The sequence below is a fragment of the Brachionichthys hirsutus genome, chromosome 5 (genome assembly GCF_040956055.1).
Source record: "Brachionichthys hirsutus isolate HB-005 chromosome 5, CSIRO-AGI_Bhir_v1, whole genome shotgun sequence".
NCBI lineage: Eukaryota > Metazoa > Chordata > Actinopteri > Lophiiformes > Brachionichthyidae > Brachionichthys > Brachionichthys hirsutus.
This window is the reverse complement of record NC_090901.1, coordinates 10,823,374-10,840,912: the sequence shown is the minus strand read 5'-3', so window position 1 is coordinate 10,840,912 and position 17,539 is coordinate 10,823,374. Positions and strand designations below refer to the sequence as shown.

Genomic DNA, 17,539 nt, shown 5'->3' with positions numbered 1-17,539 from the left:
AAGATCTTTTTTTTTAATGACATGTACACTTATTAAAGCGTGTCTTAAACCTACAGGTATGTATGTTGCGTTTGGTTGTCATAGCTGTTCATTGATTTGGTTATTTGATTTTATTATTCATAGTAATATTAATAGAAATAATTCAAACTACCATGTGCCATGGCTGCTATGAACATTTTATGTCCACATAATGTCTTCCCCGAGCAGCCGTTCTTTGCAGTGATATTTTGCCTTTGCAGTTGATCGCTGCTTTCTGCGTGACTTTAAATATATATTAAATATTAAGCCATTCTATAAGGACCTAACATCCCCCTTTAATTGATCAAAACGGTTGAAACCCACCTGAATTCTGATTATCTCCACTACACTTTTAGTAGTGATTGCAAATTTCTATTCCAAATTATACCAAACACTCTCAGCAGGGTCTGACGACCGCTGCTGACCGCAGGAGCATATGCCATCAGAGATGTTTCGATCAGAGAGGCTGAGATAGTACCCCATTAACGCCACTAGTGATGTTGTATTTTCACACATTTTTTCAGCAGGATTACTCAGATTGTTGACCAAATTCATAAAATGTGTGGAGTGGACAGGCCTGGGATGGAGGGGGGGGGGGAAGCCATTCAATGATGCAGATTTAAATAGAGCAGTGGGTCAAGGATTTTCTTCAAATGTTTTACATTCTGTGCCGGCAGCTTACCCCCCCCCCCTTGAGATTTCTGGAATCCACTGGAAAAGCTCCGAAGATGCTGTAGCTGATGAGGCACAGAGCGCACGCCGGTGGTTCGGTTCGAGTCATTTACTCCTTCGTGGACCTTCCGGTTGTGTCCATTCAAAATAATTCAGACACTTTCCGGTGGATTTATTGCTGGTGGTGTTCTGCTCCACAGAATGTTGCGGTGCTGCGTTATTATTTTCCTCGGCAGATCCAAACTGGCGCTTTAAAGTAGGTCTGACTCTCAGACTGCTGCCACCACAGGGAGCTGAAATTAAATGACATGGCAGATTCTAAAAGCAGCTTGTGATTTGCTGTGTCACACAGTTGCAGCGCAGTGTAATATGCTCTCTTTGGCTTGTGGAAAGTCTTTGTGGTCCTTACAGTGTGGCGATTACGTTTGTTGTCTTTAGTCAAACTGCATTTATTTAAAGGGAGGCATGCAGACTATTATCTCCGTCTACACAAGAGGTTGACAGTTAATCATTTTGGCTGAATAATCTGCATCAATTGATTGTGTAACAGATTATTGGTATCTACCTATCACGGGTAGAGGGAGGGTCAGAAGGAGCTGCATTGTGTCTTTGTAGATCTAGAGAGAGCCTATGCCTCTCCTTAACCAAAATGTAACATCTAATTGAAAATAATAGCTCACGAGACGTGGGGAATGCTCACTCTGATATCTCTTAGTGCAGGATGATGCATTCATGGGGTCCAGAACTCCATTTACTGCATGGAAAATGGACACACAGCAGGAAATTGTAATTTTTTGGGAAAAGATTCATCAGCTGATCAATTCAGCTTCTAATCAACCGTTTTTATAGCCTCGTAATCTACTTCCGGATTAATGAGGATAGGACCACCCTCTGTCCCCATCGTCTACAAAGTCAAACCACACACGTCTGCATCGCAGGACAGCCTTTCTATGTCACGTGTGTGTCGGGACACCTTTGTTTTCTCCTTATTCATTCTGAACAACCGTCTTCTAGCCTAGACTCTGCATGGCAAGGGACAGGCCACTGTGTGAGTGAGCAGCCAATCAGCAAAGGCCACCGGTAGTAACATGGCGTCCCGTCAGAGGAACTCTGTCCGGATCCTGTCCAGCCGGGAGCGAGGCTCCCAGACCTTCGGCTCCCAGAGGCTCCTGCAGCTGCTGGTGGAGGAGAAGGTCCGCTGCATGAAATGGCAGAGTCAGGTGAGTCAGGCGTGCTGACGTCACATCCAGGTTCACAACGCCGGCCCTCTTCTCTCATTCCACTCATTATTAAAATAATGACAAAGTATGAATGAATAATAAGGGCAGTTTGAGAAAACACCTTGAGATCGGTATTTGGTGGCGAAAGAATTGTGTGGTGTCCAGAATCCCAATCGTGTCTTCATCGGCAGGACAAAGAAGCAACCTGCTCTGTGTGTACTGAATCATATCAATCATCTCACGGTTGCACCCGGGAGGAAGCTCGCAGTATTTTAAGTACTACCGGTATATGTATTCTGCAGTACCAAGCAAAGAGAGGAAAGCAAAATAGAGGAAGCAGAAAAGAACAGGAAGTGGCTACAACCTTTCTCCAAATCACCTGCTTACACCGAACAAAGCCGAATGGGAAAGCGGCGTTCTGCTCAACGGACATGTCGCACAGCGTGTTTTAAACGCAACCAGCAGCTAAACATCAAAGTATCACAGCAACATTCATTTAACTGGCGCGTAGCAGCGAACCCAGGTTGTGTGACCGAGGCTCCAGGCTGTGGCAGTGTGAAGCGTTTGTAACGTATGCATCAGCTGACTGGGACACACACACACACACACACACACAGCTCTGTGTGTGTGAACACGGCTGTGAGACATCCTGAGATGAATATTGTGGTTTATCTGTTGTGTTTCTGTAAAACTATCGCAGGATTCTGACTCTGCTTAAATGATTGTGTCCCTGACAGAAAGTGGAGCTGCCAGACAGTCCTCGCTCCACCTTCCTGCTGGCGTTCAGCCCCGACAGGTGAGCGTGTCCCTGACAGACAGCCAGATATCAGCAGCATGGACTAAGAGGATTAATTCATCAAATCGTTCCCTGTTTACTCATTTCTCTTGCTGTAGGACCCTTATGGCTTCCACACACGTCAACCACAACATTTACATAACGGAGGTGAAGACTGGAAAGTGCCTGCATTCCCTCGTGGGCCACCGTAGAACCCCCTGGTGTGTGACCTTCCACCCGACAATCCCCGGCCTGGTAGCCTCCGGGTGCCTCGATGGCGAAGTCCGAATCTGGGACCTGCATGTGAGTGTTTCTGTCTGGCGAGGCTTTAATGGTGGAAGCTCGTCTGCTCTGACGGCGGCGTTCTTCCTGCAGGGCGGCAGCGAGAGCTGGTTTACCGAGAGTAACGTCGCCATCGCGTCCCTGGCCTTCCACCCGACCGCTCAGCTCCTCCTCATCGCCACCAACAACGAGCTCCACTTCTGGGACTGGAGCCGCCCGGAGCCGTTCGCCGTGGTTAAGACAGGAAGTGACACAGAGAGAGTCCGGTGGGTCGCACGGAACAGCTGTGGCGTTACTGCGATGAGTATTTACAGTCGTAGATCCGTCGTGGCACCTTGTTGGGGACTATTAAAGTAGGATATTATGTAGGACTGCATTTGTGCACACGCCATAAACTGCCATTAGTCGGTCACATAGCAACAATGGGGACGTGTTGCCCTAGCGGATACGGAAAGCAGGAATGCTGGAGTAAAAACAATGATCATTTTCAGCCCATGTTTTCGTCTGTTGCCGTCTCTAGATCTAAATCGTATCACGAATAAAGGATGAGAAAACATCAATGAAATCCGGCTGCTGAACTCGGCGCATTGTGAGAGCAGCACGAACTCTGAACTCTGTTTATTTTTTGCCGGTGTTCGTTCCAGGTTGGTGCGGTTCGACCCACTCGGTCACAACTTGCTTACGGCTATAGTGAACCCATCCAATCAGCAGGTGAGCAGAGTTCCCGGTGGTTTTGTCGTTGGGCCCTGTTTGGGGGGGGGGAAGTCCTGAGAGCCCGTTGCCTTTCTTTCAGAACGACGAAGACTCTGAAGTTCCCATGGACAGCGTTGAGATGTCTCACTTCCGCCAGCGCTCCTTCCTGCCTTCGCAGCCGGTTCGTCGCACACCCATCCTCCACAACTTCCTCCACATACTGTCGTCTCGCTCTCCGGGGGCTCAGGTCAGCGGTGAGCAGCCGCGCCCTCTTGGTGAAAACGGAAGCAATGTTGGAGATTCTCCCAGCATGCCGCTGGCGCAGTACCCCAGCTCTGACCGTGGGCCTCCCTTCCCCGGCTGCACCCAGCACCTGGGCATGGTTTGTCTTTGCAGTCGTTGTTCCATTACCCGTAACCCTACCCTAGCTGCCAGTGCAACCCCCTCAGGTCCCAGGGTGTCCTCTGATACCCCCCAACCTCCCCCAGCTTCCTCCTTTTCTTCGGCCCGTACGGAACCAAGACAGCCGTCAGACCGGCCCTCTGCCTTTACCTCAGTCTACTACAGTGCTGGCACTTCTCTTAATCACGCTTCACCCGGCCACGCTGAACCGCACGCCACCTCCCGGCCAGGACCCGACTGGACTCGCAACTTGCTGAGTATGCGGGAGGGTGGAATTGGTTCGGGCACGCTGCCTCCCAGGACCTCCGCTTCCTCAATCAGCTTGCTCTCAGTGCTACGTCAGCAGGACGGCTCCTCTCAGCCCCCCGTCTATACCTCCGCTTCTGAAGGACAGGGTTTCCCCCAACACGGGGAGCCGGGGGGGCGAGATGGTGCTGGGACAAGCAGTGGCCATCATCCATTCTGGGACGGCTCGCGTAGCAACACCGCTTCCTTTCGCAATGTCCTACAATGCAACCTCAGCCGCTACTTTATGGAGTTTGATCGCATGCAGGACCTGGAGCCTCCACTAGGGGGCAGCATGCCAGATGGAAGTCAGGAGCAGAACCAAGAACTGCTGAACAACAACATGGATCCAGAGAGACCAGGGCCATCGTCTTCTTCCCCCTCCTCCCCTAACATCGTCCACTATCAACCCCCTCTCCCCCCCCCTCCTTCCTCGCACACCCTGGAGAACAATGTCCCTCCCCCAGCCTCTCGGGGCCATCTGAACCGCTGCCGAGCCTGCCACAACCTGCTGACCTTCAACCACGACTCTCAGCGTTGGGAACGCACCAACCAGGCCTCCTCTACATCTGCCTCCCCTCTGGAGCCCTCCGCTACTTCCTCCTCCTTCCCATCTTCGTCTTCATCCCCTTGGCAGCCCGAGGAGAGCAGGAGGACGGTAGAAGGCCAAACCCAAGAGAGGAGGGGACCTCCAGAACCTGGCGAGCAGCCGCCTCACCCTGTAGGCGGAGGAGCAGGAACAGTGGCCTTTCCAATAGCCCCGACCCCCAACCAGTCTGGGGAGCAAACGGTGGGCTTGGTGTACAACCAGGACACGGCGCAGTGGGAGCGGGTGTACCGGCAGGCTGCCGCCAGCAGGGCAGCAGAGCCACCGGAGGCCTTAAACCAAGAAATGCCTGTCGACCCTCCAGACGAGGACTCCCTGAGAAGGTACCAGCGTCTTGTTGTTGCTTCCGTTGTACTAGTATACCTGCACTTAGATTACAGTCCCAGTAATACATAAGAAGCGTTTAAGGGATTCTCTTGGGTTGACATCACGGTTATGGCTGCCGTTCTGTCGAACATTCAGCCAAAGGTTAAGTTAAAGTTTAACATTTCTACAAATTCATTTATAGCACAACTCTCTTCTCTCATCGTTTGTCTCACGCAGGCGACTCTTGGAATCGTCGCTGTTATCTCTGTCTCGATATGACATGTCGGGATCAAGAGACCATCCTATTTACCCCGACCCAGCCCGGTAAGCCTATGCATAAGCAGTATGCAGTGCCAACTACAGGGGTGTCAGTTCACCGCCTGAGCACTGCCGAGGCACCCTTGAGCAAGGCATCGAACCCGAAAAACCGCTTCCAGGGTGCCACGTGGCTGCCCTTCACGCCAACATCTCTCCATTATTGCATTATCTATAGGCCCTGCACGCGTGTGTGTGTGTGTGTGTGTGTGTGTGTGTGTTCCCCCCACTAGGCATTAATAAAATACTTGACATTTGTACACATTTAACTAAGAATGACCCTGAACTCATCCTCTGTGCCCCCCCAGACTCTCTCCGGCTGCTTACTACGCCCAGAGGATGATCCAGTATCTGTCTCGGCGGGACAGCATCCGTCAGCGTTCACTGCGCTACCAGCAGAACCGCCTACGGGCCATGTCGTCTTCGACAGACAGCCCTGCCGGCAACCCCTCCAACTCTATTGACAACAGCGACATGGACTTTGAGGAGCTGGAGTGAGTTTAATATTTGCCTTTTTGGCTGCAGCCATCTGATATGAGTCACACCTATATTTTCTCTAGTTGTACTGTCATCCTTTTTTATTCTGGTAACCTTTCTATAAGTGACTGGTAATATGGGATCATGTGATCAGCTGTCTAGATGTGGGTGTACACAAACCTCCAACAGTTAATACAGAATATTATCTGTATAATATTAATATTAAAGCCGGTTTACTGCATCTGCTTCCGTTTGATTCACATCATGAAGAAGGGATTGATCTCTTCCACTCGTCGTTTATTTTGACCTGGGGATGGTTCAACCTCGCCACTGTCGTTGACTTTGAGGATTATTATTTGTATGGGTCTTGGCAACAAAAATTTAAATGAGTATAAGTCTTTATATTCTTGTAGTTTTACTGCTGCTTTTCTTTGGATCCATGACTAATAGCTAAAGAGAACAAAGGGAAAAAACACGCACACGAAGTAAAAGCTTTGCACCGTCTTTCTCGACTCACACTGAACTTACTCGGTAGACTCCGCCGGGTCATTGCAGAACCGAGGTTCCACTGTAGCTGGTTATTATTCGTGTCCCTTCACGGCTTGTTAGCAGAAGTGAAATCCTGGCCCGCCGCCTCAGGCGTCTTTAAAATGCTGCACATTAAATAGTGCACGTGGTGAATCTCACCTTCTGTTAGACAATGCCATCTGAAGCGGTATTTGGAGCCTTCGCCTTTCTTTTCCAGTGATAATGGAGACAGAGCGAGACACAGGACGCCGCGTAACGCCAGGATGTCTGCCCCTTCGCTGGGCCGGTTCGTCCCACGGTGAGTCGGCTCTGACAAAGATAAAAGGAAGATAAAAGGCGAGAGGGAAACCAGGCGGAGGGTTTCCAGTCCAGGTTCGGTTTTTCATCTCGTGATGTTCCTCAGGCGTTTCCTCCTCCCCGAGTACCTCCCCTACGCCGGGATCTTCCATGAAAGAGGACAGCCTGGCTTGGCCACACACTCCTCGGTCAACAGAGTGCTTGCTGGTAAACACACACACTCATCAGGCTGAGGTTCAGCTTCTGTTCCTTTAGCTGGAGATAACCAGGAGGGCAGCTTGTTCAGAGACATCTTCAAACCCACTGATTTATTAACACTGGTCTTCTCAGGCGCGTCGATCGGCGACGGTCAGTCTGCGGTGGCCAGCAACATCGCTAACACCACCTACCGCCTGCAGTGGTGGGACTTCACCAAGTTTGACCTGCCTGAGATCAGCAATGGTGAAGAAGCTCTCCTTCCTGCGCTGTTCATAATAATACGTTTTGGGGATCAGTCGTATTAACGCCGTCGAACATCTCCTTGTCTCCAGCCTCCGTCAATGTGCTGGTGCCAAACTGTAAGATCTACAATGACGCGAGCTGCGACATCTCTGCAGACGGTCAGCTGCTGGCGGTCTTCATTCCCAGCAGCCAGCGGGGCTTCCCAGACGAAGGCATCCTGGCCATCTATTCTCTGGCGCCCCACAACCTGGGAGAGATGCTCTACACCAAGAGATTTGGTACAGCGGGTTGTAAATATCTTCATTAAATGGTAGATATTAGACTGTTTGTTTTTTGTTTTTTCAAACGTATTTGTTTTTCCTTTGAACAGGCCCAAATGCTATCTCTGTTAGCTTGTCTCCGATGGGCTGCTACGTGATGGTCGGCTTGGCCTCCCGCAGGATCCTGCTGCATCCCACCACCGACCACATGGTGGCGCAAGTCTTCCGCCTGCAGCAGCCTCATGGAGGGGAGATGTCTATCAGGGTGAGAACGAGCAGAGCAGTCGCTGCTCCGACTGAGCTACAGCTTCTCCTGCTAATGCTGGGATGGGGCTTTAAAGCTGCGACCAATCGCAGGGAGGGCAGCGGGCACGACGCCATTGTATTGTTGTGAAAGGAACTGCTGGACACGGACGTAAAACATCATATTAAAAGCTATCTAAAAATATTTCAATGCCGTCAGCCGTAAATTGAATCCAGATCTGAAGGGTTCGCTGATTTAAAACGTTTAATCGGATACGAGCGAATTGTAGCTGTGATGTATAAATCAGGGATTATTCTTTTGTTTGAGAATATAACAAATATTTAGTTTAACAGTTTAAATCTTTGACTCGGTGAGGATGACTCCAGCGTGCGTTTCTTCCTCTCAGATGGTCTTCAACGTGGTTTACCCCATGGCTCCAGACCAGCGGCGCCACGTCAGCATCAACTCCGCCCGCTGGCTCCCGGATGCGGGGATGGGTCTGGCCTATGGAACCAACAAGGGAGACCTGGTCATCTGCCGGCCTGTGTGAGTCTAGCTGTCGCTATGGAAACCAAGAGTCGTCGACTGAGAGTCGCGCTCTACTTGGCCGATGGGTTTTTAATCGTGTGACTTAAACTGCCAACTCTTCTGGAGGTGAACATGGAATCCCAGAGAAGCTGTGTTCATAATCCTAATTTAAATGTGCGTGTCCTCCACTATTGGTGATTCTGTGTGATTGTGTTCGATTTAAATACGGCTCTGGCTCAACTCGGATGTCACAGAAGTTTATTTCTGCCCGCAGTGAGGAAGTAGCATCATCTCATCTGTCAAACGTGAGACTGATTAAAGCCGTTTAATGAGAGGCGAGTGATTCCTCCTCTGCGCTCTGATTGGTTGATCAGCCTGATTGAATCAGCCCCCCCCCTCCTCTTTAACGCAGAGATAGAATAGAACGGTCTAAAGCGGCCGTTTTCTCCCGAGCTGCAGAGAACTTCCTCTCTCCCTCCTCCAGTCGGGAGGAGCCTGATGTGATTATCCTAACGGTCGATGCGAACAGGAAGGCCATTAATTGGAGGAGGTCAATTAGAGCCTTTAATGAGGTCCTGGTCTTTATGAAGGAACCCCTCCTCTGCTATTTAGACTTCCTGAATGAAAGTGCATTAATGTGTCTGTTTAGGTTCTATCGCAGCGATGGTGAGAGCCCTGCAGAGTCCAGCTCTGAACCTTTATTCTCTGTCAACAACAGTGGAACCAGCCGGACCCGCGGTTCTGACAGACCAGGGTGAGCAACGTTTCCCTTTTCCACCACATCATTTTAGCATTTACCCCGGGTTTTGAAAAGCCTCAGGTTTTAAATTACCTGAGAAATAAACTTTCTTTCAACCCAAAGATATCCAAATAAAATCTCTGAAATAGGAACCTTGTAGGACGTTTCAGATTCTCGTTGTTGTTTTAGGCCGAGTCGCTCGAGCTGGAGGCTGGACAGAGACATGGGTTTGATGAATGCCATTGGTCTTCAGCCCCGACACCCCGCCCCCTCCGTGACGTCCCAGGGGACCCAGACGCCAATCATCCAACTGCAGAATGCCGAAACGCAAACGGAGAGGGATCTACCAGAGCCCAGCGTTTCCCAGCCTCCACCCGGTGCTGAAAGCCTTCGTCATAGTAGAGCCGGTCCATCACGTTCCGCTGCAATGTGGCGACGACGTCATACATGTTGCACGTTATACACATGTACCGTGTGCTATTTAGGGTAGAAACGATGCGGACTCTCTTCACATGGTGACAAAAACTCCTAAAACCAACCTCTCCCTAATGCTCCCGCTAATTTACCTCATTTAAAGCAAATATTCTCCAAAAAGAAACGTTTCTCTTGTTTTCTCGGGCGCAGGAATTGACTTTCCGTTTGGTTGTCTCCTCAGAGCTCCGTCCTGAGACTCCATCTACAAGCCGAGCCGCTCTGGAGGCGTCCCAGAGCGGCAGGGTTCACGACGGAAGCCAGAGCGAGGCTTCGGCGGAGGCCAACCCACCCGCCGGCGCCGGTACTGATCCTCCGCCTCGCGCTTCAGTCTGTGATCGCGTCAGAGGTTTTACTCTGACGGACCTGGATCAGCTGTAGCTGAGCAGAGTCGCCTCTCTATAGCGTTCCGTTACTTTAAACTGCAGTCAGGGTAACGTGAAGCGCCGCTCGCACCAGACCCTCGTCTTCTTTCTGCCTCTCATTGTTTCCGTGAATCCCGTCGGCTCTCTGTGCTGATCTCTGTTCTCCCCCCCCCCAGCGGAGTCTCAGGAGTTCGGCTCGGGCGAGGACGCGCTGGCACGAATCCGCCGGCTGATCGCCGAGGGCGGGATGACGGCCGTGGTCCAGCGGGAGCAGAGCACCACCATGGCCTCCATGGGCGGCTTCGGGAACAACATCATAGTCAGCCACCGGATCCACCGCGGCTCCCAGACCAGCGCAGGGACCTCCAGGCCGGCGGCCGACCCCTCCATCACCCAGACCTCGAACCCGTCTGAGCAGCTCGCCCCTCTGTGGGACCCCCAGACCGACCCCCAGTCGTCCGCCATCTCTCTGGTGGGCGTGGACGACTTGTTTGACGAGGCGAGAACGGATGACGACTCCCTGCCGGGTCCCTCCTCTTCTTCCCTGCTGTTGTCTTCCCCGTCTTCCTCCTCCTCCTCCTCTCACAGCCCTGTTCCTGGTGGGGGGGGCCCCAACATTTACCCTGGCGACCCGTACAGCCGGTAGTCCTCCTATTGGAGAAGCGGAGCTGATGGGCGCTCCTCAAAGCCTTATCTCACAAAGAAAGGTGCTGCTTTTGACTCAACAGGGTCTCCCGCTTGGTAACGAAGGGACGAGCATCGCCCCCCCCGGAACGTTAGCGCGTGGGTGGACACTTCCTCTGCACTTAAAAGCTGGACTGAATCATTCCTCCAGAAAGGGCTTGTACTTGAAGCGCTGCGCTCCTCCGCCCGTTACATCAGCGCGATTTAAGGTGTATCAAAGTGCCATGTCACACACTTGAACTCCAACGTGCTGCATTCGGTGCCATGTGATGTTTGATGTGAAGTCGTGTGTGATTGAAGCGTTTAAACTCGGCACTACTTTGTGTTTTTGTATCGTGTGTGTGTGTAATTATGAAAAGAAGAACCGGAGGCTGGACTCTGAGGACGATGGGGGACGGTCCCGCTCATCGGCGACTGAACGACCGGGCTCTTCTGCAGGTCCTTGAACTTTTTTTTTTTAAGATGATCATGCTCCAAACCCCTCCCCACTAAAAATTCATGCAATTCACTTGCACTAGAGTGTGTTTGGTCAGAGGGCTGTGTGTGAGAGTCATGATTCCAGATGTGCAATGTTTAAACAGTAGGCGGAGCCAGCGACGGCTGTATTGTGGGTCCGTTTTTAAATCTTCTGGCTCCTCCCTTTGGCAGTGAGAGTAATTATACGAACACTTCTGTTACTCCCCTCCTGCTCCGAAAAGGCAAAGTCGGTGCAGGATGTCTGGTTTTCAGCATCATTTGAAAATGGGCATCAAGGTGTCGTTTGAGGCAGGAGGGGGACGCGCCTCCAAGGCGATTCAGATCCACCTGCGTCGAAGGGAAACGATTCCTGCCCCTTTTATCCAGATCCACCCCCGATATTTTTATTTGGTTCCTCTCTCTGCCACACGTCCAACCCTCCCACCAGCGTTCACCAAATAATGTCGAGGGATTTACCGGTAATCCTGATAAACACCAGCGAGATGCGTCCTGCGTTTTCGTTCAGTCACTGGCAGACTGACCTGGACGATGCATTTGAACAGAACCTCCAGACCAGTGACTAAATGGACCTTTAGTTTAGACCATCAGGTCTGTATTATCATGTTTTCAGGAGGCTAGCTGATAGCTGGGAGCTACAGGGCGCTAACCCCAGTGGAGGTGACCCATCAGTGACCGTGTTAGCTAATGTTAAGGTAATCCTTCAGTACCTTGGCACAAACGTTTGTTGCAGTCTGACCTGTTGATGCTAAAGAATACTTCCTGTCTCTGTGCTGACTAAAGCAGCGCCGAGACGCGGACCAGAACATTTTCACGTGAGAAGCAGAGATCTGCTCGCTATCGACAAGCTAAACCAAAACGATTTTTCATCCAGGGTCGTGAAGATGACGGACTGAACTGTAATAACGGCTGCTCATTATCTAACACGGTTGCTGGTTTGCTCTGTCAGTGAGGCGGATTAGGGATTATTGGTCATTTCGATGCGATCTGAAACCGGTTTAATATATTTAAACAGCGCAGTTGGCCAACTAATGGAATCATTGTTCAAGTTAAAATGTGAAATAATTCTAGAGGCTTGAATATCGTTGGACAAAATGAGATGAGATGAGAATGTTTTGGTTCCCCCTGAGGAAAACGCCTGAAATAATGTTGGGATAAAGAAACGGCTGAGTTGAAATCTTGAACTAAAATCCCTCTGGAACTTTTCTCTCTTTTTATTATTATTTTCACGGTGCATGTTTGTTTAAAGTGATAGAGCGTCGTCCCTGCTCTTGAATCTGTTGTCATGACAAACCTACATAATAATATATTCAGTTACAACTGTAGTCTCTTAAATGAACATTTAATCTCAACTAATCTAGTGTTTTATACCAACAATGAATGACCAGAGTCAAGAATGAGGACGACGATCTGAAAGTTCAACGTGGATTTAAAACAACTTCCTGTCTGTCAGATGATCGTTCTTACCCAAAATGTTAATTTTCAGAATATCCTCACTAAAAAAAGCATTTATGTCCCAACACGCTACAGACTTGTTACCGTAATCATTGAATCGACATGTGCTCAGACGAAAGGTGAGTCTGTGGGCCGTTGCATCTGTGTGTGTAACATGTTGTGGTGAAGAGGACACGTGTGTGTACGCGACGCCTCTTTTCTACTGCAGGAACTGAGGAGTAATGGTCATGTGATCACCTGATGCAAGAATCAGAAGGAAGTCCTTCTCCTCCCGGCAGCGACGCATAATGTTAGAACAACATTGGAACCGGAAGCTATTCTCAGTTCCTGCAGCGAAAAAGGTGATTGGTCGGCGTGTGGCAAATTGGGCCCCGCCCCCGTCTCCCCTCCTTTCCTGCAGAGGAAAACTTGAATTTTCTTCCTCTTCTTTTTTTTTTTTTTTTCTTTTCGATGAAGTGCTACTTTTTCCTTTCCGGCCTGAGACCGTTGAGCCGCCGCCGCTCTGCTGCTTGTAGTTCGTATCATATTAACGCACACGTGCTAGCAGGCGGAGGCCCCCCGGGCCCCCCCCCCTAACTGACCTATGAGAAGGGGGAGCTCTGATTGGAGACGTCGTGTGATTGGACGCAGGTTTTAATTTCCTTGGTCTGGTTTCTGTGTGAGAGGGACGAACTGATCTGAATGCTCCTCCTGGCGTTACTTGATTCACGAACGCTTTAGAAACGACGCCCGCGTTCACGTAGAGGCAGGCCCCGCCTCTCCGGTGAATGACGAGCGCGTTATTAAACAACGCAACTGGCCAATAGCGAGGCTACAGCTGTGTCACGTGACCCCCACCATGCACCAGTTTGTACAGCTGAATTCTCTGATTTGGTTTTAGACGTGATGTAATTAAAGCTTTGAGAGTTTTTTTCTGTGATGAGATGTTGAAGCCGTTTCTGTTCCCATCGAAAATGTGTCCGAAGTGGGAAAAGTCCCAACTGCTAGCCGATCTTTATCCTATTAGCAACCAGTGATGTAAAAACACACTCAGGTAGTCATCTAGATTAATCGCTAATAAATAATTTATCAGGCAAAACCAGAGTTAAAGTTCTTTGGCTCTTCGGTCTTTGAGTTCATGAACTCATGATGGATTGAATAAATAGTCCAGCAGAGGTTCGTTGTGTCCCTCCATGAAGAATAGGATTTAGCGTTTGTAGTCCCGACCGCTGGTCTGTTTCTCGTTGGTCTCTCGAGTTAACGCTTTTACCTGGACGTCAGTTCACTGCGTACCTGTAGCGTCTAAATTTAAGTGGTGTTTTCTTGAACCACACCCAAGGTAGTTTCACAAACCTGAAGGATGACACCTGTGACCCAAACAAAAGTAGAGCTCTCCTCGGGATTGGCTGATCCATCGATGGACGAACCTCAGTGTCGTCTTAATTCAGGTGTTGACCTCTAACCTGACGGAGGACTAATAGTATATGAAGTACTTTAACATCTACTATGTAGTAAAACTCCATAATAAAATGGATCTAATACTAAAACACGTACGTTTTGTGCACCTTGCTACGGTTTTGGATTATCCGGTTCTCAGACCTGGTTGGAAGTGTAGCTGTAATGGAGGAGGACTGTCTCCATCGACATGAAGCTGGCCTGAGGACAGCCGGGCGCGGCCTGGGTTAATGAGGAGGAATGAACAAGGGACCCCCCCCCAGCTGTATATAAGCCACCGCTGCTCATGGGAGGAGGAGCAGTGAGGAGGTGTTGACAGCGAGGACACTAACTGACCTGAGATCAGCAGGTGGGTGGGATCTTTTTCTGCCGTGTTTAAAATAATGTGACTCAATAGAATTGAAGAATTGATCCTCCAGTTTTTATTTTATTTTAAATTTAATGATTCCATTGTGTTTAAACTTCACATTATCTTAACATAGAAACCAGAGAAAAGTTAAAAATGTTCCTTAAACTCTGTATTTTACTGGGGTAAAGAGACATTTTGATATAAAGACTGGTTTCCATGAACTTCCAGTCCCGTGTCGTCTCCTTTCAGATGTTATAATGGATGATCGTCTTTAGGGTGGTGGGCAGCTGGTACATATTTAACTTGCGCTCCACATCCATAATGTTGCTATGGAACGGTAGTAAATTCTGTGCTGGTTCTAGTTGTGCTAATCCGGAAGCTAACAGACATACGCTTGTTTTACCTTGGAGCTGATGGACAGAACAGTCCGAGTCTGATTGGCTGACTAAACCTCCAATAAACTTGCTCTTCTCTTCTGATTGGTTAATTTCAGCTTTCTATTTATTTATTAGCAACCAGCAACTGTACCAACCAACCTAACCCTAACTACTAAGTAATACTGCATTATACTATGCTCAGTATTTGATAAGTATTTAAAAACTAAAAGATGCAGTTAAAATAACTACATGACTGATATGTTATTTTAAAATATGATATATATCTGGGTAGCCGTTGAAACCATTTGCTACACATTTTAAATGTTTTTTGCAGGCAACATGGGAGGAACATCTGACCTCAACGCCTCCACCTGGCTCCGCCCCTGTGCTAATGCTACATGCCACCCTCCAATCAGAGCGACATGTCTGTACAGCGTGGCTACACTGATCCTCGTCGTCATGGTAACCGCCTCTCTCAGCATCGTCACCGTCGTGGGCAACGCGCTGGTGATCCTTTCTGTCAAGGTGAACCTTCACCTCAGGACTGTCAACAACTACTTCCTGTTGAGCTTGGCGGTGGCCGACCTCATCGTCGGCGTTATCTCCATGAACCTGTACACGCTGTACGTGCTGCGGGGCCGCTGGCCCTTGGGGGCCGCGGCCTGTGACATGTGGCTCGTGGTGGACCACGTGGTGAGCGGCGCTTCCGTCCTGAACCTGCTGATCATTAGTTTGGATCGCTACCTCTGCATGAAGCGGCCGCTCAGCTACCCGGCGTGGCGGACCGGCAGGATGGCGGGCGCGATGATTGCAGCTGCCTGGCTGCTGTCCCTCGTCCTCTGGGCCCCCGCCATCCTCTGCTGGCAGAAGGCTGGCGGTAGACGTGTTGTCCCCGATGAAGAGTGCTACACCTTCCTCCTCGCCAGCCCTGCGGTCACTTTAGGCACGACGCTTCCTTCGTTTTACGTGCCGGCGCTCGTCATGATCTGTCTCTACAGCCACCTGTCTGCCGCCAGCCACAGTCGCCTGAGCGCCCTCCGGACCGAGTGCGGCCCCCCCAGGTCGTCCTGTCCGTCTGTTAAATGCTTCCTTCTGACAAGATGGAGCTGTGTGTCCAGCAACCCGAGCTCAGACCTGCCTCTGAACCAATCAGAGTCCACCTCTCCCAACGCCAGGAGGAAACGGAGCATCTCCAGAAGCCCCGGTGAGACCTCGGAGCAGACGGACGTCCGTCTGTCCCCAGTGCAGTGTCGCCCTCGGCTCGCCACCCACCGGCTCGGAGAGAACAAATTCACCACCAGCGTGGGAAATGACCCCTCGTCCGCCGCCGCCTTCGCTGCTTTAGCCGTCTGTAACAGCTGCAAGTCTCGGGAGAGGTGGAGACGTCGAGTGATGGCGAGGGAGAAGAGGGTCACCAAAACTATCCTGGCCATCCTGCTGGCCTTCATCCTCACCTGGACACCGTACAACGTCATGGCCGTCATCGCCGCCTTCCGTCACGTGCGCATCCCCAGCGTCCTGTGGACCACAGGATGCTGGCTCTGCTACGTCAACAGCGCCATCAACCCCGCCTGCTACGCCCTGTGCAATGTCACCTTCAGGAAAACCTTCTGCAGCCTGCTGCGCTGCCACAGCGGGCCAGAGCAGAGCTCATGACTTTAAAATGGTTATTGGAAGGTTCAAGGGCGATCCGATCTGAACACGGATTAATAAAAAACGTCCCGTAATTGACCCAAAAACAAGAACAAAATACAGCAGAAAATAGTCATAAACTTATTATACTTTGAGAATCAGAAGTTTGTTCAGAGAGGGGGGGCCGAGTCACTTTTCAGAACAACGCAGAGGCTCACAAGCACAACGCTGATATTTGGGATATTAGTGCTTATCTTTTATCCTGCTGGCTTGTGAGATGGAAGCAAATATGTGAAATAGAAAATCCTTGAGCTGTGCCAGCTCGCTCTTAATGATGGGATATATTGGTGTAGTTGTGTCTTTAATGATGTCGTTGTGTTTTTAGTGATGTCATTGGTGACAGGATGAATGTGTTGCCATCCAAAATTATAGTAAATATGTTGGATTTCTAGCTCCTGATGAAGCAATAATTACACCAGTTACAATTATTTATAACATTTATCTAATAAGCCGGTGCAGCATTGTGGCGCAGTGGGTAGCGCACAGCAAGAAGGTCCTAGGTTCTAAGTCCAACTTGGGGCCTTTCTGTGAGGAGTTAGCGGGTTCTCTCCCCTTGTCTGTGTGGGTTCTCTCTGGGTTCTCCGGCTTCCTCCCCCCAAAACATGCTAATTAGGTGGGAAAGAGTGTGAGAAGGAGTCCAGGTGGAAATCAGTATCTGTGCTACAACAATGCGTCGCTCCTTCATGTTAAAGCTGTGCCTGTATAAGTCTAATGAAATAACGGAAAATCATGTAAATAAAGCTTTTTTCAAACTTTTTTTTTTAAACCAATTTCTTCTTCTCCATACAATAAATAAAGCAAGAGTTTTTAAGACTGTTAGTCTGAAGATTTAGTTTTTGTCACACCAGTTTTACCAAAGGAAAAAACAAAACCAGTGCAGACAATGAGAGCTGTCGTCTGTTTCCATGCCAACTGTAAAAGAGGTCATGAGGTGAAGATGACAAACACTCCGATAACTCTGCCTCCTGGTCTGAATGCAGCAGTGAAGAAAAGACACTGCGGTGCAAGTCGGACTCTATCAAAACTTTAAAATGTGCTCTTCATTCTATTCTAACAATGAGGATAAATTAACGTTCATCCAGAGAGGCAAAGTTACAGATGGTGTTTGAACCACGGTAAAAATCAGAAATCAAAAATCGTGGTTAAAAT

The 17,539-nt window shown here is 49.7% G+C and overlaps 2 protein-coding genes across 2 annotated transcripts; both read left to right on the top strand.

Annotated features, from left to right (window-relative positions):
* Positions 1-1,778: 1,778 nt before the first annotated feature.
* ambra1b (autophagy/beclin-1 regulator 1b) lies at positions 1,779-10,571 on the top strand. The gene is made up of 18 exons (XM_068739150.1): positions 1,779-1,910; positions 2,648-2,706; positions 2,805-2,988; positions 3,061-3,233; positions 3,612-3,678; positions 3,761-5,277; positions 5,498-5,584; positions 5,884-6,069; positions 6,798-6,878; positions 6,984-7,084; positions 7,208-7,318; positions 7,408-7,596; positions 7,689-7,843; positions 8,229-8,368; positions 9,000-9,104; positions 9,279-9,481; positions 9,745-9,864; positions 10,102-10,571. The coding sequence occupies exons 1-18, from the start codon at positions 1,779-1,781 to the stop codon at positions 10,569-10,571; spliced, it is 4,080 nt and encodes a 1,359-aa protein (XP_068595251.1).
* Positions 10,572-12,640: 2,069 nt separating this feature from the next.
* On the top strand, positions 12,641-17,126 carry chrm4b (cholinergic receptor, muscarinic 4b). The gene is made up of 3 exons (XM_068738938.1): positions 12,641-12,657; positions 14,266-14,321; positions 15,033-17,126. Exons 1-3 carry the CDS (start codon positions 12,641-12,643, stop codon positions 16,352-16,354), a joined length of 1,395 nt encoding a protein of 464 aa, XP_068595039.1. The 3' UTR covers positions 16,355-17,126.
* Positions 17,127-17,539: the final 413 nt, after the last annotated feature.

Bases quoted from the DNA above. Each gene is read 5' to 3' on its own strand.
- ambra1b (XM_068739150.1), top strand. From the start codon at position 1,779: ATGGCGTCCCGTCAGAGGAACTCTGTCCGGATCCTGTCCAGCCGGGAG. The intron at 2,989-3,060 runs GTGAGTGTTTCT...TTCTTCCTGCAG, and splicing joins TCCGAATCTGGGACCTGCAT to GGCGGCAGCGAGAGCTGGTT. The intron at 9,482-9,744 runs GTCATAGTAGAG...TTGTCTCCTCAG, and splicing joins ACCCGGTGCTGAAAGCCTTC to AGCTCCGTCCTGAGACTCCA.
- chrm4b (XM_068738938.1), top strand. The intron at 14,322-15,032 runs GTGGGTGGGATC...TGTTTTTTGCAG, and splicing joins AACTGACCTGAGATCAGCAG to GCAACATGGGAGGAACATCT.